At 49.0% G+C, this 24,547-nt stretch overlaps 1 protein-coding gene across 1 annotated transcript; it reads left to right on the forward strand.

Annotated features, from left to right (window-relative positions):
* The first annotated feature begins 672 nt into the window (after nucleotides 1–672).
* On the forward strand, nucleotides 673–17,997 carry OXTR (oxytocin receptor). Its single transcript, XM_023749406.1, has 2 exons — nucleotides 673–1,591; nucleotides 17,608–17,997. Exons 1-2 carry the CDS (start codon nucleotides 673–675, stop codon nucleotides 17,853–17,855), a joined length of 1,167 nt encoding a protein of 388 aa, XP_023605174.1. The 3' UTR covers nucleotides 17,856–17,997.
* Nucleotides 17,998–24,547: the final 6,550 nt, after the last annotated feature.

The following is a 24,547-nucleotide window of genomic DNA, read 5'->3' on the forward strand; positions in this document are numbered from 1 at the left end:
TTGGGGGGATGGTTAAGCGTCTTAGAAACAGGAGGTTTCAGTGGGGTCCTGAGCTGTGGTTTTCCAGGCAAGGGCTGCCGGGGATCTCCGGGGAAGTAACGGGAGAAACGTTTACTAGGAAAGGTTTGGGGGTCTCGCGGGAAGTGGCAGTGCTGAGAGTCCTGGGGGCGGGTAGCTAGTTTGGGGATCCCTGGGGAAGGTGGCTAGTTTTGGAGGAGTCCCAGTCCTGGGGCAAAGTGGCCGATTAGGACTCTCCCCTCTCCTCTGTCGAAGCGACTGAATCCCTCAAGGAACTGGCTGTCCGGTAGGTTTGTGCTCATTTCCAGCTGCTCAGAGGAGGCACCGCAAACGGGGATTTCTGGGGTGGCGGCTGAGCAATCCCGGGGCTGGCAGTTGTGCCCCGAGTCTCAGAGGATTTGGGGTTCTGGGAAGGGGACACCTTCGCTGCACGTGTGTCGGGAGAGAACCGTGGTGGTCTTTTCAAGGCTCTGGGGGTTTGTTTCAGGGTCCCACCCAGCAGATCTGCCCGCGGAGTCTCCGGGAGAGAAATCAGAGCCGCCCCCAGGTACGCCAGGAGGCTCCCCGTTGCGCCCTACCCCGTTGGGTCCCGCCCCGTCTCATCACGCCTTAAAAAGCACCAAAGGCCAGGATCACGCAGTGGTGGCCACGGTCATGGAGGGTACCCTTGAGGCCAACTGGAGCGCCGAGGTGGTCAATGGGAGTGCGGCACCGCCAGGGGCAGAGGGCAACCGCACGCTCGGGCCGCAGCGCAACGAGGCCCTGGCGCGCGTGGAGGTGGCTGTGCTGTGCCTCATCCTCTTCCTGGCACTGAGCGGCAACGCCTGCGTCCTGCTGGCGCTGCGCACCACGCGCCACAAGCACTCGCGCCTCTTCTTCTTCATGAAGCACCTGAGCATTGCCGACTTGGTGGTGGCGGTGTTCCAGGTGCTGCCCCAGCTGCTGTGGGACATCACCTTCCGCTTCTACGGCCCTGACCTGTTGTGCCGCCTGGTCAAGTACTTACAGGTTGTGGGCATGTTCGCCTCCACCTATCTGCTGCTGCTTATGTCGCTGGACCGCTGCCTGGCCATCTGCCAGCCGCTGCGCACCCTGCGCCGCCGCGCGGACCGCCTGGCCGTGCTCATCACGTGGCTGGGCTGCCTGGTGGCCAGCGCCCCGCAGGTGCACATATTCTCCATACGCGAGGTGGCTGATGGCGTCTTCGACTGCTGGGCCGGCTTCATCCAGCCCTGGGGGCCCAAGGCCTACGTCACGTGGATTACCCTCGCCGTGTACATCGTGCCGGTCATCGTGCTGACCGCCTGCTACAGCCTCATCTGCTTCAAGATCTGGCAGAATTTTCGGATCAAGACGGCGGCGGAGGGGGCGGCCAAGGGGCCCGAGGGCGCGATGGCGGGCAGTAGGGAGGGCGCGGCCCTGGCTCGAGTCAGCAGCGTCAAGCTCATCTCCAGGGCCAAGATCCGCACGGTCAAGATGACCTTCATCATCGTGCTGGCCTTCATCGTGTGCTGGACACCATTCTTCTTTGTGCAGATGTGGAGCGTCTGGGACGCCAATGCGCCCAAGGAAGGTAGCGCGGGGCGGGAGACCGGGAGGAGCAAGCATGCTGGCTGGGCAGGGCCCTGCTTCTGCTGCCTCCGCACATCCAGGGGTCTGGAGGCTTGGGGGTGGGGTGGGAATCCTGCAGAGCTGGGTTTGATTTATGCATGGCTCCATCATCCACAGGCCAAGTGATTTTAGGTGTAACTTCCCTGAGCCCCGACTTCCTCTTTTGTAAAATGACAATAATGATGAAAGTACCAGCTCTCACTCGGCAGTAGGGAATGAAATGAGAAAAATGCACATAAAATCCTTAGCACAGTCCTTGTGCTGCACATGGTAATGGTTCCTCATTACGGACCAGGAAACGGAGGTTCAAGTGACTGCGTTTAAGCATTGTTGGCGAGTGGTGGAGGTCACTCTTGAACCCCGGCCCAACTTCAAGATCCCTTCACTTTAAGTTCACTTTGCGTTGAATTTCCATTCTAAGTTCAAGTCAGCCTGAACCCACGGGTTCTGGTTCTGATAAGGGCAGTGGTAGATGGGCGATTGCATTGGTCCAACCAAGTGCTGATAGGGTGCTGGGCGGGGCAACCTGGGGAGGTGGCGATGAGTCTCTGAGCCCTGGTTTGGTGGAGATGGTAGAGAGGTAACACCTGGTGCTATAGGCAAGCCTGGGGCTAGGGAATGTGCTTCTGCTGGGGCTGTGGGGGGAGAGAGGGGAGCAAGGACCCACATTTTCAAATTTGATGGGGAGATTTGGGTGATTTCTGTAGGTGGGGAACTTGCCCTCCAGTTGGAGGACTGTGGAGGTCAGTGCTGAGGGTGTCCAAGCGTGGCTGGTGTCTGGGTGATTGGTAGAAGAGGAGGAGAGGAAAGAATGGGGTGACCTGTGGGGAGGGAGTTTGGGGAAGCAGAGAGCACTATGGGCTGGGGGGGGGGCACTAGGGGCTGTCTCTGGGTGGCTAGGAGCTCCAGGCAGTTGCTGTCTCATTGCCCACAATTTGCAAAGAGTAGGAGGGGTAATCAGTGGTGGTGAATAAGTCACACCTTTTTGTTTGAGGGTAAGCACATAAAACTGCACTGGGATGCCCGGGACTCCAGTGTTTGTCAGGAGATACCAAGGGGTTTGCTTTTATCCTACCTGCCTTTGAGACAGCGCAAATGTCCCATTTCCTGATATAATCATTACTGCTTCCAAGAGTCTCAAACACAACCATCCGGTGCAAGCGGAAACCTCCCTTCATTCAGCTGGGTAACTTTGCTTTGCTCTCTCCCCAAAAGCACAGACTCCTGGCTTTCCCAGCCCTCCCAGGTAGTCTAGCATTATTCCTGGGTCAGTTGTCTTCAGTATTTATTGAGCACCTTCGTTATGCCATTCTAGCTGTGAGGGGTAAGGTTGCTGAGAGGACTCAGCAAAGCCAGCTGGCTTCATCACCCAGTCCCTGGTCACACCTTATAGAGGGGATTCAGGGATCCAGAGAGGGGAAGGCACTTCCTCCAGGTCACACAGCAAGTCAGAGGCAGAGCAGCCACTAGAGCTCAGGTTTCCTATCCACCCCCCATTTCTTCCTGGGCTAGGGCTCTTATTCGGGAGTTAGGTTGGGCAGAAGCCAGCAGTGAGGTGTTGTAGGTAAGATGAGACACCAGGCCATCCATTCCTGGGCAGGCTCCTGGAGAGACCAGACCCAGGTCTTGAGGAGCTCAAACACCAGCCCTTGAGGAAGTGAGACTGACGCTCCCTTAGAGTGGATATTGGGGAGACCTGGGATCTAGTGCTCCCTCCAACCCTTACTAGCTGTGGGGCTTTTGGTGAGGGATCCCCGCTTCCCCTTGACCCTTAGTATCTGACTTTTAGGTGAGGACATTTCAGCATTCATTTCGTTCATTCGGCAAATACTCTGACTCCTCTCTTTGTAGCCTCCTCACCACTCCCATTTATTTTCCTCCCTGGTGATTTTTCCCCCTCCTCCCTCCCTTCTATATGACTTCCTGTGTCCATCCCCTTACCTGCTCTCCTCTTTCTCACTTTTCTCCCCAAAGATTGAGAGTATGTGGTCAGCAAATGTCATAATCACCCAGTGAAGTGTATATCTTTTCTACACTTTAAAAGTACCCCAAGTTGCCTTGACCAGTGTGTTCAGTGGTCAGAGTGTTAGCCCTCTCACCGAAGGGCCGCAGGTTCAATTCCTAGTCAAGGGCATGTACCTGGGTTGCAAGTTTGATCCTGGCCCCGTGTGGGAGGCAACCTGTCGATGCGTCTGTCTCTGTGTCTGTCTCTGTCTCTCTCTTTCTTCTTCTCCTCCTCCTCGTCCTTGTCTCCCTTTCTCCTTCCCTTCCACTCTCTCTAAAAAAAAGAAAAAGAAAAAAATGGAAAAAATATCCTAGGGTGAGGATTAATAACAACAACAAAAAGTACACCAAGCAATTTATTTGTCTGTCTTAAAAACAAGACACAGGAAAAGAGAAGAGAAAGTGCCCCTTGGGTAAAGTGAGGGTAGAGCCCTTCTGGTCCCCGGAGGGTATCCTGGGGCGAGGACTTCATAGAGACGGGCTCATGCTCAGGCTCCAGGAGCAGGGAAAGAAATGGACTCTCTGAATCGGAACCTCACGTCTTTCTTCCCTTTGCTCCTTTGCTTTTTCCTAGTTCAGGGTTGGGTCTCACATGGAAAGCCCAGGTCCCCTGGTCCTCCGGGGCATTCTGTCCTGGGTGCTGGAGAAGAGTACAAATGCAGACCACAGGGGATTCATGGCTACATGTCGCCAGCACCCCCCCCTCCCCGCCTCCAGCGTGTTGCCAGGAGCAGGTGCCAGCCCACGTGGGAGAGGAATCGGGCTCTGGCCACCAGCCTGGCCAAGGCATGCAGGGTTCCGAGTGGACGTGGGCTCAGCCAGAATACACATCCTGTGCCCACTTGACATTAATCTGGATAATTGCAAGTAGCCGACTGGGCCATCAGAAATGATGGTATTTACAGTTACCTTGGAGATATGACTCAGTCTAGAAACTGTCGGCAAGCGTTAAGGAAAGATTCAAAGAGAGATGCTCTCAAGTTACTCAGGAGATGTTGATCAGCAAAGTAGAATCAGTGCACAGCCCCCACTCTCCTGTCCAAGAGGAAGGTGATTTACAAGAGATGCAAAATACCTAGGTCAGGGCTCCTTGCTCTGCTTACTGCCTGGGAGTGGAGAATGGAGCTCTGGGAGCCTGTTGTGGACAGTGTGACATTCTTCAGGGAAACCCCTGGACGGACAGACTCAGACCGGGGCAGCAGGGGCCAGATGTGGGATCTCTTCTGCCAGTAGCTTCATCTGGAAAACAGAACCAGAAGCAGCTACAGAGCAGAATGGCTGGGGAAGTCATGCTGGCCGAGGCCTCTTGCAGGATATAGGTCCCTGCCTCCAGCAGGGCTCACTCTCAGGTGTTCTCTCCAAACCCAGGTGCCCCTTTTACAATGCTCCCCCCTGACTGCCCTCTCCCCCAACGCCTACACCTTCATTCAAACCAGGGGCTGCCTTTACGGGCTGAGAGCTCACCTTATTCCAAAAATAATTTGAGGTGGGGCACTAAGATTCAGGTACTGCAGCAAGATAAAGTAGACATAAGGAAACTTCGATAAGGGGACAAAAGAGTAAGACAATTATAATCACAGCAATAATAAAGTCTGTGTGGAGGTGAGCTGCACACAGGGCCATTTAACAAGGAAAAATCAACCAAAAAAATGAGTTCGCGTGTCACCTCTGACCCGCGTGTCATAGGTTCGCCATCACTGCCTTATTCCAAAAATAATTTGAGGTGGGGCACTAAGATTCAGGTACTGCAGCAAGATAAAGTAGACATAAGCAAACTTAGATAAGGGGACAAAAGAGTAAGACAATTATAATCACAGCAATAATAAAGTCTCTGTGTGGAGGTGAGCTGCACACAGGGCTTCCTTTCCTAAGAGCCGAGCTAAGAGGAAAACAGTTTCAATATTTCCACTGATTGGAAGTAAAAACAATGAGTGATAAGAGCGATAGCGGGCTGCCCCTGTCAAGCCTCCAGGTATTGGACAGGTCACATGGTGGTAATTTAATGAGCTCCCCCCTTTAAAGCAGCCACATGCCGGAGTGCTGACTAGGTGAGCCTGGGGACTGCAGGAGGAGGGCTGAGACCAGACACCCATCCATGCAGGTGTGACAAGCCCCACCTGTATCCTTCAGAATCAAATTCCACAGCCAAAGACTTGGCACCAACCTTCCCCCTTGAACTTGCTGAAGTTTGTTTTGCTGCTGGTCCCAAGAACTCCAGCCCTGAGGCAGTTCTGAGCAAGGAGATAGCGAGGGTGTGTCCCTTTTTCCAGGGGTTGGTGGATGCGGATTGGGTATGGTGAGCTGATTTTTAATCTCTGTCCCTAGTTCTCCCCTTCCAGTGTGTCCCTTGTGAAGTGCCCACTCCAGGGGGCATAGGTGAGAGAGAAGGGGGGCAGGTTGGCAGATGGGGTGAGATGTGCTGCCTGAACACACCAAGCAGTGGCTCCTGTCTAGTCACCATTCTCAGAAACTGGGAAGCTGGAGGAGAACCTTTTGAATTAAAGGAAAATCTCACTCAGAGTTCATTCATAGATGAGCCATATTCATCTTTCAGAATAGTCCCCTTTTCTCTCGAACTTGCTGATTTCCACAGGAGCAAGAAATGCCCAGAGAACAGAGCAGGGCCTCCACTGCATTGGCCAGGACAGCGGGCGGGCACCATAGGGTCCTGGGCTCCACAGGTGCAGGCAAAGGGCAACACAGCTGACCTGTGTTTGGAGGCTGCTGGCTGTTTTCTCCTGTGTGTCCTTGAGCAAGTGGTTTCATCTCTCTGAGCCTCCGCTTCCTCCTGTGCACAACAAAGGTAGCAAACCCGTGGAGTTATTACGAAGATGACATGCTGTGAAGGGTGGCACATGGGGGCCACATGATCAGGGTCACTCTTCTCCCCTCCCCCATTCCACATGTTAAAGGTCCTGTTTGCATTCTCGGGGTTGACTGAGATGTGGGCAGTTATTCCTGTGGGAGCAGATGGACATTTTTCTCTTGAGAGCCTGGGTGGAGGGGGAAGAGGTGCAAGCAGAGCCTGCTGGACAATAGGCGCTGTGTCCAGGCAGGTTGGTATGTGGAGGAGAGGTGAGTGAAGACTGGAGAGGTGAACTGTGAGCCTTGTCACAACAGGGATACTGCCTGTCCTGTTCACTGGTGTGTGCCTGGTGCCTAACACAGGCTAGGCACCCATGGGGATCTCAACCAATGCTTGCTGAACAGATACGTGGGACATGGAGGAGGGAGGTGCAGGAGAAAGGACAGGGATGCGTGTGTAGAGCTGGACTTAGAGAAATAGGACTTTCTAAGCAGCCCTTCAGCAGCAGAACTGGCTACCTGGTGAAGAAGTAAATGCCCCATCACCGGGGCAACCAAACACCTGTCAGGAGTGTGGTACCAGAAGGAAGGTTGAAATGCTCAGAGGCCTGGTTTTAAGTGTTTCCCATCTGATAATAGCTTCCCAGCCCCTCCCTGTTTTTGTGGAACCAAGGTCCCTCCAGTGTGGCCTGCCACCTTACAAGGACACTGTGCCCAAGGTGTGGGTGGGCTGGGCAACTTGGAGAGGGGCCTGCTCTTCAGGCAACCCCCTGGTATGGAGAGCGGTGGGAAAGGTTGGGCTGGAGGAGACTGGACAGGGAGGTCTTAGCTTGGCCCTTCTGGGTATAAATTGCAATTAGAGGGACAGGTAAGGACCATACTCTTGTCTGATTAAGCAATTGCAAGTTCTTTTACGTTCTTGGCTAGTGCTAATGTTTTCCCTTTGAGTTTCTGGCCAAAGGTGACTTTTCTTCTTTTTAAAGATTTGATTAATAGCAGCAAAAAATAAAAATCTGTTGGGGGAGGCTTTGCTACATATTTTTTCCCATTTGATGGGTGTCTGAGTGGGTTGGGGAGAGGGGGACAGGGGTTGTGGGAGGAGATCAGCTCTCTGGAGGGACTCGGTGAGGCCTGGGGTCAGGGCTGGCCTGTCAGCTGCCTCAGGGGCTGGCCCGCCTGATGACCCCACCACCTTGTGCTAGCTGTTGGAAGCAAAGGCAAGCCCATAGGCTCACTTCTGGGGGCTGGGTGGAGGCTGAATGGTGCTCTGCTGGACCCTGTATGTTAGTCCCCACCAGCCAGAGTCCCTGGACCCTGAGATAGCACTGGGAAGTGATGAGAGTCCCTGTGGGGTATGCCTCCGGGTGGTCTGTGGCCTTTGCCATTCCCATGTGAGCAATGGAGATGGTACCTCCCGATGGGACACGATGCCCTGTCTGGGTATCAGTTTCAGTGAGGTGAGGAGTTGGATTAGCTGATATCAGTACCACCCCTTGTTAAGTGCCAGACCCTGTATCTGGCCCCATCTTTCCTCACCCAAACACAACCAGGGAAGGGGGCGTTATCCCCATTTTACAGATTAGGACACTGAGGCTCAGGGAGCACACTGAGTGAGTGGTGGAGCTGGAATTGAACCCAGTCGCCTCATCTCAGACCTGCTAGATTGCACCGGGCCTGTCCCAGGCCAGCATTTTCAGTGTTCTATTTGCCTGAGTGTCGGGATCTGCTGGCACTTCTTTAAAAAGCTGATTCCTGGCTCTGTCCCAGGCGCACCATACCAGAGCCCTGCACCCACTCTGTGACCTGGGCTCCTTCCGGCAACACCCAGCCTCATGGCCACTATCGGCACTGCCCTCTCAGCACTCTGGGCTCGACGCCTGTCGCTTGGCTTCCCCCGCTGTCCACTGATCCCCTTAGCTCAGCACACACCCCACGTCACACTTCCCTTTTCCTTTTCATTACCACCTTCTTGGTTGAGAGCAGAGGTTTTCAACTTTGGCTATTGACATTTTGGGCCAGATAATCTTTGTTTTAGTGTGGCGTCGGGAGGGGCTGCTGTCCTGTGCCCTGTAGTAGGTTTAGCAGCATCCCTGGCCCTACCCACTAGATGCTACTGCACCCCTCCCCACCCCCCAGTGTGACCACCAAAACCATCTCCAGACATTGCCCAGGTCCCCGAAGGGGCAGAGTCGTCTGGTTGAGAAGCAGTAGTTTAGAGCCACATGCAGGCCTGGCCTGAACTGACATCCAGCAGATGAGTGCACCTTGTCACCTTGCCTGGGCTCTGGCCCGTTGGCCTCGTGTCCCCTTCCAGGCCTGCCGACTGGCCCCTTCCCACAAGTCCTTTTGCTTGGCTCTCACGCTGACCGTGTTCTCACCAAGGAGGGCCCACCCCTGTCTCTTCTGTGGAGACCCATCTTTCAGAGCCCAGTTCCAGTGTGGGCTGCTTTGTGCACACCTCCAGGGGGTGCCATTGACCTCAGGGTCTGTGAGAAGGATGCTCTCAGGAGCTGTGCAGGGACAACCCCAACACGGCACCTGGCAGCCTCTTCCAGGGCCCCTTTCATGAAACTCTGTCTCCCCAGCCAGGGGTCTCCTTCCTCCTCTGAACGCCAGTGCGTTCATTCTACCACCGGTTGTTCCGTGTCTCCCGAGGGTTCTGTCTGCACGGCCTCTGCCGGGGTCTGCCAGCCCTCGGTGAGGAGAGCTTGCAGGGAGCCCCCCTCAGGCCTTCACCTGCCCTCCCAAGGCCAACAGCTGCTGTATTCATAACCCTGTGACAGTCAGGCCAAGGTTGGCCCCAGAATTCTGGGTATACCACGGACCTCTGGGAGGGACACCCCTAGTGTCTGCCAGGCTGGTGTTGGGGTCTTATGTCCCATGGGGTAGTCAGATGGAGTGGCAGCAGTGACCCCCAAACCTGCCTAGACCTCAGTTTTCTTGGGTTAAAAATAGAGTTTAGCCCTAGCTGGTTTGGCTCAGTGGATAGAGCATTGGCCTGCGGACTGAAGAGTCCCGGTCTCAATTCCAGTCAGGGGCACATGTCTGTGTTGCGGGCTCGATCCCCAGTGGGGGGCATGCAGGAGGCAGCCAATCAATGATTCCCTCTCATCATTGATGTTTCTATCTCTCTCTTCCTCTCTCTCTGAAATCAATAAAAATACTTTTTAAAAAAAGAATAGAGTTTAGGTTGGGAAGGGGGTGGAATATGCCAGTGGCATAGTGCCTAGCATATAGTAAGTGCTCAATAAATATTTGCTTTTATTTTATTTTATTTTACTTATTTTTAAACCTCACCCAAGGATATTTTTCCATTGATTTTTAGAGAAAGTGGAAGAGAGAGTGAAAGGCAGAGAGAAACATTGCTGTGAGAGAAACACATCGATTGGTTGCCTCCTGCAGGAGCCATGACCCGGGCCTGGGCCAGAGAGAAACCTGCAACCCTAGTACATGCCTTTGACAGGAATCAAACCTGGGACCCTTCAGTCTGAGCCAAACTGGCTAGGACAATAAATGTTAGCTTTTAAAAAAGAAAGTTCAACCAAAGGACTTGTATGCATGCATATAAGCCTAACCAATGGACACAGACACTGGAGGGGTGGGGGTGAGGGCATGAATGGGGGTTGGGGGGCAATGGGGTGATAAGGACACATATGTAATACCTTAATCAATAAAGAAAAAAAAAAGAAAGTTCAAGATGGGCCAGGGTCCTGAGGTAAGTCAGTGCAGTGCAGTGAGGGGTGGGAATTGCTTGGAGCTCAAGAGCAGCGTTGTAGCTGCGGGGCTGCAGTCTCAGTTGAGGAATGGTGGCCAGCGCAGGGGTGGTGGGAGCGAGAGTGTCTCGAGCTAAAGCAAAACTGGAGGAGACAGCAGGAGGTGTGGTGGGGAGGTTCTAGCTCTGGGTTTTGGAAACAAGGGACCCTGGTGTGACAGGTGGACAGAATGGGGTGTAACCAGGTGGTCTTCAGTGTCCCAGCCCCTGATTCCTGTGATCCTCACTCCTGGCCACCGAGGGGTTAAGAATAGAGTGCTCCCCAGAAGCTGGCATTTCTACCCATTTGCCAGATGCTCCAGTACCACGGTCTCTGCCCTCCAGGGCCCATGCCTCACACTGTTCATCCTGTTTCTCTTTCCCTCCACCTGACCCTGATATCTGGGTGTGAATTTAGTTTTTCTAGAGGGAATTACACTTGAGTCCAGTCATCTTGTTAGGAGCCATCTCCTGTCATCAAGCTGGGAAACTGTCCTTTTGCCTTTCCGATGTGCTAGTGGAGGTGGCTGATGTATCAGGACTTCTGTCTGCTAATTTCATGCTTCAGTTCAAGTCTTTGCTCGCCAGGGACAGAGCCACGAAGGAAAGCCACAGGTTATAAACATAAATAACGATGGTATGAAGGGATGATGCTGTAAGAGAAGTATTTATTTATCAAGTACTGTGAGTGCCCTAAGAGGGATTCATTGATTTTCTTTCTGGGGGAAAAATCAGGAGGACTTCAGAGAGGAAGCAACATTTGGAAAGGGTTTTTGAAGGATGAGTAGGAGCTGACTATGTAAAGAAGCCATGTTGAGATCATTAGACAGTTACTTTATTTTTCACCTAATAGAGGAATACTTCTCAAACATCAGTGTGTACACAAATCATGTGGGGGATCTTGTTAAAATGCAAATTCTGATTCAGGAGGACTGGGTGGGGTTTGCATTTTTAACAAGCATCCAGGTGGTGTCTATGCAATGCCCATGAGCTGGCCTATTGAGTAGTAAGTCTTTAATTTCTTTTCTCTTTTACCAAAACATGCAATTTGCCTTTGCACATATGGTCCAATGGGCTGCAGGGCCCTGTTGTCCCCTCGGGGTAGAGAAGGGCTGGTCGTTTGCCAAAAGGCCCCTGCCCTTCTGTTTTCAGAATGTGGCTATTCCTCAGGTTCAGTCCAGAGAGCAGAACATGTCCCCTAGATTTGAGCAGTGATGTAATAGAAGCCCCTGTAACACTCTGTAGCCCACAAATTTGGCTGTTAATCCTGACCCTATGATACATAGGATGATCACACACTTGTGATTTTTAGAACAATTCCAATTTTTAGAACAATTCCAATGTTGTCAAGTTGTGGCCTTTTCAAAGAAGGCCCTCTGTAATACATATTGCTTTTCAGTCTTTACTAGTATATATGTGTACAGTGGGAAAAAAAAGGGTCTTCCTTAGACCACGACTCCCAAGTTCTACACAGCCCCATAGGAATAAAGGACTTAGACCCTAATTCCTGATTTCCTGGGTGGGCTGAGGGGTACTGACATGGGGGAGTGGGGAGGCCTTGAACCTAGTTGTTGGTTTCTGGGGTATAAAAGTTGATGAGCTTGATTTGATTCAGATGAGAGCAGAGATGTCAGCTGAGCCATGTCTTTGAATTGTATGTGAACCGCCTCAGGGACAGCACAGCCCAGAGAGGCCTTGGGCAGCTGTGCGTCAGCTGTTCTGGGCTAATTTGGGCCTTCAGTGACAGGAGTGCTGGGAAATTTGCGTGGAGGGAGTGCTGGGATATCCAAACAGGGGAGTTCTCCTGGCTTGAGTAAAGCCGGGCCTGGTAGGCGGATCTCGGGCAGACAGTCCTGGGGTGGCCCTCAGCCACCCACCTCTCCATGAATCACGGTGCCGAGTGGAAATACAGAGTGATTTCTGTCTCCTGGGGTACAGTTACCCAGCATGAAATGTCTGCTTTTGGTACATGGTCATTTCTGCTTATCTTTCCTGCTTGGAGCCTCTCCCTAAAGATCACCTGTGGTCCCCTGTCTTGGGTCCACCAGCTTCTCCCCCAAATGCTGCCACTCCCTGTGTAATAGAGTGCCTGTCTTGTACTTCTCTCTTTCCACTGGTGTTTGTAAATCCCTTGAGGGCAGGTCCCCAGGCCTGACTCAGTGGCTGGCACCCAGAGTAGCATGAAAGGATACATGGATGTCTCATAATCTCCCTCTCCCTCCCCCTTCCTCTGCCTTCTTCCCCCTCCCCTTCCCCCTTTCTCCCCCTCTCTCTTCTTCTCCTTTTCCCAGCTTGAGGTCCAGCAGGTGTGAGGACCAATCCCTAGACCAGTGCCTCCCACTTGCCCCCGCTTCTAGGCAGGAACCACAGAGCAGTGTGCAGGCACCAGGGCGGGTCTGGGAAAGGGGTTGTTTTTGTGGGGGGTCCATTGGAGAGTTGCTACCACCTTCCCTTTTGGGTTTCTGGCAGGGTAAGATTTTCCGAAACAGATCATCTGAAGTTCCTTTGGTGTCATGTAACCCAGTCCAGGGCTCTGAGTCTTGATCATGTTTTTTTGTTTTTGTTTTTAATCCTTGAAGTCATGGCAAAAATAGCAAAGGACACTTTCTTTAATCAGCCTGGGATCAGGAGTCCCCAGACCTTGGGCTTTAAAAAACTATTCAGTTAATCATATCTCATAACCATTAATAATAATGATGCTAAGTACTTGAACAAACACTTTGCCATTCACAAAGCTCTTTCATATTTTTTTCTTCAGTTTTCCCAAAGTCCTTGTGAGTGTCCTCCGTCCTGTGTCCCATACCGGGCTGCCTCAGATTCCAAGACACAGCCCAGCCCAGGGAGCAGCCTCCCCCATTGTTTCACAGGCATCGGCACTAACTCTGGTATTGATAAGAAAAGTAACATTTATTGAGCGCGTACACATCATTGTAGTAGTAATGACAATTGCTAAGCTTTATTGAGTGTTTACTGGAGTTGAGTGCCAGGAGTCATGGTGAGCACTTGGAACCCTGTCTAATGAAAATTGGCAAGGATTCTGTAAAGAAGTTATTTTTATTATTCCTGTCTCACAGATGGGGAAACTGAGGTTAAGGGAGGTTAGGTAGTTTGTCCAAGAGCACACAGTTGCAAAGTGGCAGAGCGAGGATTTGTGCCAGGCCTGGGTAACTGGAAAGCAAAGATAGGTCCTCCTGTTAATGTGGGGAGCAGTGGGCTGAGCTTGCCCTGGGTCCGCCTCTCCCCTTTCTGAGCCCTTTTCTATGCTTTTTAACACCGGCCCCTCCTTTAGACATCAAGGATTGACTAACTTTTTCTGTAAAAGGCCTAATAGTAAATATTTTAGGCTGGGGTGAGGGTCGGGGGTATAAGGTCTCTGTAACAACCCTATGGAAGGGCAATGTTGTAGCCTAAACAAGATGTAGTAAGTGCAGACAGCAGTTGAGGTGCAGTCACTCGTCTGCTGGAACCATTCGTGGCTGCCCATTGCCTGTAGACTCCAGTTCAGACTCAGCCTGGATTCAAAGTCCTCCTCAGCCCGGCTCTTTCCAGTCTCTTCTCCCATGAAACTGCCCTTCTCCAGCTCTGGCAGTCCCTGAACGCTCTTTCCGGAGCATTCTCACCTGTGTGTCTTTTATTCCTGCTGCTTTTCCCCTTTGAAATGTCCACCATAGTCCCTGTTTTTTATTCCCAAGTAGCTCTCCTTCTTGCTGATGGCTTGAAATTCCACCACGGGGAGAACTCTCAGGTTTTGGGTGATTAGGATATGTGTCAACTAAAAGAAGTCCAAATGTGTCCTTAGCATTGGCAGCTTGATGTGAGCAGGATCAGCGTAGAGAGGGCTGCCTGTGGCCAGGCAGGTTATTTGTGTCTGTGGCCACCAGGTGGGGGGCAGAGGTGCTGGCCATGGCCCCACACCTCCCACCCAGGCTGGCCAGCCGCTCAGAATTTATCAGCTGTTTACTTTTGTGTTGTTTATGTAAGTTTTTAAAAAATAGGATCAATAAATTACAAAGATCCACACGTAAGAGTGAGGCAAGTAGCTTAAATGAAGGCAAGTAGCTTAAATCAACTAAGATTATACCGTTAACTACACAGCTAGGTAAATCACGGTGCCTTTCTGTCTAAGCCTGAACTTCATCTATCCCATTGTATAGCCTCAGACGCCTACATTTTCCCCCTGGTGTCTGATAGATTATTTTTGATGCCTTTTAAAAGTTTCACTTTCATGTGTTGATTTTGCCTCTTTCATTTTATATCTTTAATTATGATGTATTCTTAGTCTTGGTGATATTTCACCAGAATTTCTAAACTTAAATTCATCTTCTTTGCCCATTCAAATCAGAGCAAATATTTTTTTCATTCTCTTTTCTAGAAAGTGAAAAATTCAGTATTATTGACTTTCCTCCTCTTCACTCTCTCTTTTAAATTATTTTAGTCTAAGGGTTTGATTTTCCTCTTTTGTTCTCTAAGCTTTCTCTTTTGCACGATTTTTATTTTTTATTATTTTGGTCTGCCTTAGCTTGCTTTGGTTCCAGGTGCACCAAGTAATCAGACCAATGCTTCTCAAACTTGGGTGTGCATCAGACTCCCCTGGAGGGTTGTTTACAACCAACCACTCAACCATGCCCCCAGGATTCTGATTCTGTAGGTTTAGGGTGGGGCCTGGGAACCAGCTTTTCTAACAAGTTCCCGCTGATCTGGGGGACCCCACTTTGAGAACCACTGAATTTGTTTCACAAACAACTGCCCTCCTCCCTTTGGTGCTAGGACACGTTGCAGACCAATAGCTCTATTCTGCATTGATGGTGGTATTGGCGTAAGAAATGTCCAGACCTGTAGAAACTTTTTATGAGTTCTTTTGAGTCAAACTGACTATAGTTGCTTGGAAGCAAAATCTCAACAGGTTGAGAAAGTGCTTTGGAAAATGGCAGTTTATTTCATACATTAGCATCAAAGGAGGAGCCATAAGGGGGGTTACATGAAGTCCATTGGTGGTAGATTAAGGGGGTGAGAGAGGTAAAGTAGGGAAATCTCTGGGATTGCATGAAAAGCAAAATGGAGAGACAAATACTTATTTTACATTGGTGGGTACAGGATAGTTACCTTTACAACACACAGAGATGGTATTCAGGGAGCTATATGACAATGTGGGGTTCCCTGGTCTCCCAGCAGTGGGTGTGCCCTGAGGGGGTCTGGGAAAGAACATTACTCATATTTCAAAGGCATGTTATCTTAGTTACAAAAAGGCAATACACAGGCTCACTTGAGGTAAAGAGTAACCTTTGTCAAGGAAGCTACAGGCCTAGGATGTCACTACCTGCCATAACCAGCTTTTCGTTAGGAATTTTTATGATCAGACCATCCTATGTAGTTCCTTTCAGTCTCTGAGTCTGTAAGGCCCACCATGCAGGCCTCCCCTGAGCTTGTCAGGTTTCATCCATGGTGGCATCTAGATCTCGAAACTCCAGCATTCCCATGAAAAATCCTTTCCTGGATTTAGCTTTTGAGTCCTGGAGTTATTTTTTGAAAGCTTTTCCCAGAAGAGACGGAAGACCAGAGGATTTTCCCAGCCTTTGCAGTTGCTTCGCTCATGAGGATGTGGTTGTGAATAGAATCCTTGGGAATTCGATTTTCCTTGGGTTTCTGGAGGTGCTGCCGGTCCTTCTCTGTTGATGGGAGATGTCTGAAGTTTGTCTGATTTAAGTCCATTGAAAGAAACCCAGATTTTTCTCTCCTCCTCCTACGTAGAAGTATTTAGGGTTAGGACTTCTCTTTCTCTTTGAAGGTTAAATTTGTGACATTTTTGATAAGTAATGTCATGAAGTTGATTGCTGATCACTAATTCTGCCTGAAACTCAGTAAGTCTTCAGGATAATGGCTTGTACACAGGGCCTCATTTAATTTTAGTGTCACTTTTTTGGGGGGGGTAAAAGTTCATTGTCATGTCAAAGCAGTGCTCTTAGGGGCATCTTCACAGATAGCATCCACTTTCTGGCCACCATGGCCTTGCCTGTGTCATTCCCTTCTCCCTGCCCTGCCTGGAGCATTCATGAGCATCCTTCAGGTGTCAGCTCCAACGCTGGTTTCTCTGGGGCCCACTGTGATTCGCTCCTAGAGAGTTGCATTCCTCCTCAGTGTACCCACCTCATGGTGCCACTCATTTTATTTTTGTGTTCCCAGTGCCTAGCCTGGTGCCTGGCACATGGCTGTGGTGGCAGCCAGCAATGTACTGGGCACTTAACTATGTTCTGGGCACTCATTAATCCTTACAGCATTCCTGTGGGGTTTGTGTACACTTGTCCCCACTTAGAGATTAGGAAACAGAAGTTTGGGGGGAGTTAAAATCATTTGTCCCTGATGGGGCTAGAATACAAACAAGGTCTGGCAGCTTCCAGACTCTGCGCTCTTGGACTCTGAGCTGTAGGCACTCCCACCTACTGGGTGAGTGGTGAACCAACAGGTGGCTGTTGGAAGCATGCAGTGGGAGGTGTTTGATGAGAGAATGACCTGGAGCCTTCCAGGGCTGGCTGAGCCTGGGAGGGCTTGGGGGCAGTCTGAGTGCACAACCAGAGCAAGGATGTGGAAGGAAGACAGATTTTGTCTCTTTATTATATTTTTTTGTTAATCCTTACCCAAGGATATTTTTTCCATTGATTTTTTTTTTCTTAGAGAGAGTGGAAGGGAGTGGGGCGGGGGGTGGGGGGACATAGAGAGAAATATGGATTGGTTGCCTCCCTCATGTGCCCGGACCAGGGCTGGGGAGCCTGCAACCGAGATAGATGCCCTTGACTGGAATTGAATCTGAGACCCTTTAGTCCTCGGGCTGATGTTCTAACCACTGAGAAAGACTGGCTAGGGCCAGAGGATATTTTTTTCCCATTGATTTTTAGAGAATGGAAGGGAGGGAGGAAGAGAGGGAGAAAGAGAGAGAGAACCATTGATGTGAGAGAGACACATCGGGATTGAACCTGCAACCTAGCTACGTGCCCTTGACCGGGATTCGAACCTGTGACCCTTTAGTGAATGGGCCGACATTCTAACCCAGGGGTGGGCAAACTTTTTGACTCGAGGGCCACAATGGGTTCTTAAACTGGACTGGAGGGCCGGAACAAAAGCATGGATGGAGTGTTTGTGTGAACTAATATAAATTCAAAGTAAACATCATTACATAAAACGGTACGGTCTTTTTTTTTTTAGTTTTATTCATTTCAAACGGGCCGGATCTGGCCCGCGGGCCGTAGTTTGCCCATGGCTGTTCTAACCACTGAGCATACCAGCCAGGGCCAGACTTTTCTGTTTAGTACTCTGTCTGTGGCCCAGCTCCTGGTACCAGAAAAAAGCTGCTCTCAGGAAACCGTGGTTAGCACTCCAGTCCTGATGCCCTGTTCTCTTTCTCTCTGCACCCCCAACCCCTGCAGCTTCAGCTTTCATCATCGCCATGCTCCTGGCCAGCCTCAACAGCTGCTGCAACCCCTGGATCTACATGCTCTTCACGGGCCACCTCTTCCACGAGCTCGTGCAGCGCGTCCTCTGTTGCTCCTCCAGCTACCGGAGGGGCTCTCGGCCTGGGGAGACAAGCGTGAGCAAAAAGAGCAACTCCTCCACCTTTGTCCTGAGCCGGCACAGCTCCAGCCAGAGGAGCTCCTCACAGCTCTCCTCCCTGTGACCAGCCTGGCTGACTGCCTCTTTCCATCAGGTTGTGTGACAGGACAGTCCGCTCCTTGGTGGCCGTGGCCATTGATGTATAGGTACCTTTCAGTTTGTACACCTCCGCACCTCGGGGCAGCTTGCGTGGGGTGGGATCCTGACACAGGAGGGGAAGTGGTCTGCACGGGGGAAGGTGATAGGGTGACTCAGTCACCAGACTGTCCTGGGAGCTCCCCTGGTTCCCACAGCTACTTCTGCTGCCCCCACCCCACTGCTGCCTGGCTGCTGGGCGGGTTGTTTGTGTTTCCCGGGCCTGTACTTTCACTCCAGTATCTCTTTTCTCCTTTACTCTGTGATCTTGTGAAAAGTAGTAAGTGTACAGTTGGTGACCAATTATATATGGAAGCCTCGTGTCCTGAACTTGGAGTAAGGAGTGGAGCAGGGCCTCAGATGGGGTGGTGGTGCTCATAGCCTCCTGACCCCAGAGAGTGTGTGCCTCTGCGTGGCTGACCCAGCATCCTCTTGTCAGAGGATGGCCCTGGGAACAGGAGTTTGGCACAAGCAGCCGATTAAAACTTGGATTTAAAATGTTTAACAAGCTAATATTTAAGTAGCAAGTGGGAAAGAAAGAAGTAAAAGGGATCCAAATTGGAAAATAAGTAAATCTCTTTGTAGATGACATGATATTTTATTCATAGAAAATTCTAAGGAATGTGTACACATACACACACCCATTAAAATTAATGAGTTCAGCAAAATTTCAGAGTACAAGGTCATTATACAAAAATCAATTGTATTTCTTTTTGTTTCTTCCTTTTTTTTTTTTTTGCTGGTACAGTGAATATTATTAATGGTACATGACAAGGTAGGGCTCCCTAAGCCCCTCCCCTTCTTCAGGGGGTCTGGGTGGAAACTGTGGAGGTCAGGAGATTCTCAGTGTGCTGGGGGATTGATTTCGGGCAAGGACTCCCCAGCAGCTGAGGGCCTGTCTTCCTCTCGCTGGGGCTGGTGGTCCAGGGGGCTCTGACTCCTTGGAGGCCATGTGGGCCATAGGTCCACCACCTGTTGCTGTAGCCAAATTCATTGTCATAGCAGGAAACGAACTTGATGAAGTGGTCATTGAGGGCAATGCCAGCCCAGCATCGAAAATGGAGGAGTGGGTGTCACTGTTAAAGTCGCAGGAGACAACCTGGTCCGCAGTGTAGCCCAGGCTGCCCTTGAGGCTCCCTCTCATGCTTGCTTCACTACCTGCTTGATGTCATTGTATTTCTTTATACTAGCAATGAACAATATGCCAATAAAATTAAATAATTAAATTTATAATAGTATGAGAAAGAATACAAAATAGAAATAAATTCAATGAAAGAAATAAAGACTTATACCTTGGAAACTACAGGATATCATTGAAAGAAATTGAAGAAGACTTAAATAAATTGAGAGACATCCTTTGTCCTGGGTCTTAACAATACTATCCAAATTGGTCTACAGATTTAATGTTATTCCTCTCAAAATCCTAGCTGGCTCTTTGCATACATTGATAAGCTGATCCTAAAATTCATATGAAAATGCTAGGAATCCCAAATAACCAAATAAACCTTGAAAAAGAAGAGCAAAATTGGATCCACACTTCCTGCTTTCGAATGTACTAGAAAGCTACAGTAATCAGAACAGTCTGGTCCTGGCATAATGACAGACACATTGACCAATGGAGTAGAACAGAGAGTACAGATATAAATACTTAGATGTATGGCCAGTTGATTTTTGGCAAGTGTGACAAGAGAATTTAATAGGAATGATAGTCTTTTCAAAAAATGGTGCTGGGACAACTGGCTATCCACATGCAAGTGAATGAAGTTGGACCCCTACCTCACACTCTATATAAAAATTAACTCAAAATGCATTTAAGACCTAAATGTAAGAGCTAAAACTACAAAACTCTTAGAAGAAACATAGGCATAAATCTTTGTGACCTTGGATCAGGCAATGGTTTTTTAGATATGACACCCAAAGCACAAGGAAAGAAGAATTAGGTAAATTGGACCTCATAAAAATGGGCACAAAATGTTTACGCTTCAAAGGACACTATCAAGAAAGTGAAAAGACAGCTTGCTCACGGAATGAAAGAAAGGAAATATTTGCAAAATCATATACTTGTATCCAGAATACATCAAGAACTCTTACAACTTAATAATAAAAAGACAAATAAGCCAATGTCAAATATGGACAAAACATGTATTTGAATTAACAAGTGAATAGACATTTTTATATCTTCTCCAAAGAAAATAATATAACTGACCAGTAAGCGCATGAACGGATGCTCAGGATTATTATTCATTAGGAAAATGCAAATCAAAACCACAGTGAAATACCACTTCACACCCACTAAGATGGCTGTAATCAAAGAGATGGGCAAGAATGTAAAGAAATTGGAATGCTTGTACATTGCTTGTGGTAAGAATGTAAAATAGTGCAGCCACTTTGGAAAATAATTTGGCAATTCCTCAAAAAGTTGAAACACCAGAAATGCCACTCCTAGGTATTTACTTAAGAGAAATTAAAGCATACACACAAAAACTGGTACATAAATGCTCATGGCACCATAATTTATAATAGCCAACAAATGGAAATAACCCAAATATCTATCAACTGATGAATGGATAAACAAAATGTATATCTCTATAATGACATGTTATTCAGAATAAAAAGAAATGAAGTACTGATACATACTATAATATGGATGAACCTTGAAAACATTATACTAAATGATAGAAGCCATTGCAAAAAGCCACATACTATATAATTCCATTTATGTGAAATATCCAGAAGAGGGAAATCTATAGAGACAGATTATGGAAGAGTGGTGGCCAGGAGCTGGACGCTGGGGTGAACGGGGAGTGACTGCTAATAGATACAAGGTTCCTTTTTTTGGGTGATGAAAATGCTCTGGGATTAGTAGTGATGATGCACAATTTTGAGAATATTCTAAAAACCACTGAATTAAACACTTAAAAATATAAAAAATAAACAAAAATTTTCACCAGCTCAATTCAGCTTGAAGGATGAATTCCTTGGAATCTCTTACCTCCCAGCACTTTGTTTCTCTATGTGACTCACCATTTCGGGAATCCCATGGTTTTCATACTTAGTTTTTCTGCAAGAGTTGGTGTTTCCAGTTTGGCCAAAGGACCAGCAGTGACGAGACGCCCACCCTACTCTAGCAGGGCACTGGGAGGCCTTGTGGCTGCAGGTGTTATATTTTATTTAGAAAGACAACTCACAGGGGTCTCAAAGGCTTTCCTAACATGTTCTCAAATGTCCTCTCAGCCTTGAGGCAGAACATAACGGTGTCCAAAAAGTACCTACAAGTTGTTAAATACGTTATAGATCAGAGGTTTCTGACTGAGACTGCCCAGCTCAATGGCACTCTGGGGCACTGTGAATTTTTAAAATTTCCACAGATATTTTTGGACTCACTGTGGTACAGTAAGAGCATTTCCAAAAGGCTACTCTCTGCATACACACTTTCCTCTTCCCCCTTCACACTGCAGTCTACACACACAGGCACAGGGAGAAGAGAGGCAGGCCCTGACATGCCAGTGTTCAAGTCTCAGCATTTAGTTCCAGGTCTGCAGTACAAACTGGAGATTGAAGATAGTAAGCATCACCTTTGGACCCAGAGGCATTGCACAGTGTTGATGTGGCTGCTCTCAGAGTGTCAACTTGCTCTGTGGGAAGCAAACAGGATGCTGGTTCAGGGTCTCGGTGCTTATGGACAGGACCCCGGGGCACTGGTTGCATGTGCAGCAAGGGTGGGGTCTGTTGGCATTTGAGCCTCTCTGCTCACCAGCCAGAGATGCCCCCATCTCTGCTGTTCCCAGGGAAGTGGTCATCCCAGCAGCCTACAAAGCCACTGGGGATCAAGGAGACTGACTCAGTATATTATTCTGACTGGGGCACAGCCTTCCTGTGAACCCTGGAGTTGCAAGATTCTTGGGCACCAGAACCAACTGGGACACTTTCCTAGTTCTGTGCAAGCTCTGGATGGTACCTTGGGTCTCATATGGCACAGGCACTGTGTTTTGTAGCAAATCAGTAACATTTGATTTTAGCAGCACCCCTGGCTGTACACGTCTCCTTCCCAGGCTCATCTTGGAGAATATGTTCACTGTTTCTTAGCCTTTGCCCAACAGAAGCCGGGAGGGAAGAGCATGGGGTCCAGAATGCTACCTGGAGCTCAGTCGTTTCCTTCCTCCAGTTTACAAACCCAGCGTGTGGCTGGAGGTGCCAGTAGATTGGAGCACACAGATTTTCTTCTGGAATGTGTCATTGTTCTGATGGTCAGACGTGGAATGTGAATACTTGAAGACTCTGAGCCTTATTTCTTTGGGCCCTGAAAAAAAATCTGTCACACAATTGGTGTCCTCTCAGGATGGGTCTATGGATTGAGACTGCAGGAAGCTGCGTTTTTAAATGAAGATCCTGATTTCAAAGTGCTTAACCTTTTTGAATTTAATTGCAATGAAATATCACTTACTACAAAATGTGAATTACTTGATTTTGTTCTGCTATGGTGGCTCTTGTGTACTGTGTCAAATGGTGAGTGGTGTGCCCAGCAATGAGATGTCTGCTTCATTCACTGCTTTAAAAAAGGTGCATCTAATAAACTTGTTTTTTTCATACATTGTTTTGTCCTCTTTCTCACTCCTAAGAACAATGACCATATCTGGTGCTTGCACACTTGAATTCCCTTGCAGAACTGCATGCTTACCTGCCTGATCATTACAGAGGTGCATCTGGGCTGTGGCGGGCAGCGGGAGGGGGGTGGGGGGTGGGGTCCTGGTCCCCTCGTCCTTGGGCACAGGTCCTCTCATGAATCAGAATTCTCAGAAAACATTCCACATCCCAGAAGCATACCTCTTGTATGATGTAGCCACCTCCACTGTGTGCCACAGTCTAATAGGATTCTACATTGTCACCTTGAAGGGACCCTAGCAAGTGTTTCCTCAAGTGGGATATAGGGGCCACCTGTGAAGTCACAAATGGGTCTGTGTTCATTCCTGGCACCACTACTGAGGCACGCGCTGGAGCTGGGCCCCAAACCTTCAGTTTAACCAAGAGTGCCTCATTCCCTGGGTGCAGGATACAAGAGGGAGTGGATCTCCACCTCCCTCCTCTGGCCCATTCGCATCACCCCCCACTCCCCGGGGTGCAGTTCCGTGTCCTGCTTCTCAAGGGATTCCTGGAAGGAACAGAACTCCTGAGGCATACATGCATCTAAGGGGGTGTCCTTTCTCCAGTTCCATGAACTTCACAGGTAATCGAGCACCTGCCATACTCTGCCCCCAGCGAAAGAGCGCGAACATGAAAAATTGGAGTCCTAGTCAAATCAGGTTTCAGCAAATGCCAAGAGGGTGACAAATCTCTGTGTAACCCAAGATTCCAAGTGTGAAACTACGGCCTCATGATTTCAAGAGGTGTTGGAAGGGCAGGTCCCTGGAGGAGGATGCCAGTAATACTGGCTTCAGTATTTCTCAGCAGGAGGAGCCTGGGCTCGCCATGTCCACGTGAGAATGTGCAGAGCCTCGTAGAGCAGAGAGGCGTGGGCTGGGACCGCAGAGCGGATGCTGGCTACTGTGCACCTTTCGGCAAGTCTGCTGACCTCTTTGGGCTGTAACTTTCTCATTTGGAAAAAACTAAGGGATTGGTTATGTGTTTAAGAGCAAAATATATTGGTATCTGCAGCTTATTTAATAATGCACAGAGAAAGATGAGATTGGTGGACAGATAGAGAAGTGACGAAACAGGAGTAGTAAAATGCTCGTTGTGGAGCCTAGGTGGTGGGTGGATAGTTGTTCACCACAAACCTTTCAACTTTTCCTCTGTGTTTGAAAACTTCAAAAGACACTAGAAAAAACAAAAATGGGTAAAATTTTAGAGCTGAAATGGGCATTAGAGATCATTTTGTAGATGATAAAATTGAGGCCAGAGAAGGCAACTAGGAGGAGAGGCAGGACTAGAAGGAGGCTGCCTGCGCCCTGTCTCCCAGTTCCTGTGTGGTTCATCCCACCACACTGCCCCATTGACCCACTGGTTCATGGCCAGGCACCAATGAGGTGATGCCTTTGAAAACTTGGAAAGTGCGGTGAAACCTTAATTTTATGAGACTTAAATGAGTCTTATTGCATTAAAAAGTCAAATAGGATTGGGGGATACGGGCCTAACCAATTTCTTTTCTGCAGGACTTCTCAGAGCTTTTAATGTGTCAGTGTCTATTGGAAATCTTTTAAGAGAATATATAGCATTTCCCAAACAAATTTAACAACAGAAGCCATCCCCTCTTTTTGTGGGGGGACTAAGTTCTAGATAACACAGTTGGGAAAAGCATCCCTAAAGAATATAAGATAGCTGGTTTTTATTGGGGGGGGTGGTAGGGGGGTTGAGGAGGAGGTGAGACATGCCTTTTCTATTGCTGCTTATTTACACCGTGAGTCCACACGTGCACACATTAGACCTTATACCAGTGATGGCGAACCTATGACACACGTGTCAGAGGTGACACGCGAACTCATTTTTTTGGTTGATTTTTCTTTGTTAAATGGCATTTAAATATATAAAATAAATATCAAAAAATATAAGTCTTTGTTTTATTATGGTTGCAAATTTCAAAAAATTTCTGTATGTGACACGGCACCAGAGTTAAGTTAGGGTTTT

This window comes from Myotis lucifugus, unplaced genomic scaffold (assembly GCF_000147115.1).
Source record: "Myotis lucifugus unplaced genomic scaffold, Myoluc2.0 scaffold_8, whole genome shotgun sequence".
Lineage (NCBI taxonomy): Eukaryota > Metazoa > Chordata > Mammalia > Chiroptera > Vespertilionidae > Myotis > Myotis lucifugus.

Coding starts and splice junctions, on each gene's coding strand:
- OXTR (XM_023749406.1), top strand. CDS start 673: ATGGAGGGTACCCTTGAGGCCAACTGGAGCGCCGAGGTGGTCAATGGG. Junction 1,592..17,607: donor CGCCAATGCGCCCAAGGAAG/GTAGCGCGGGGC, acceptor CAACCCCTGCAG/CTTCAGCTTTCATCATCGCC.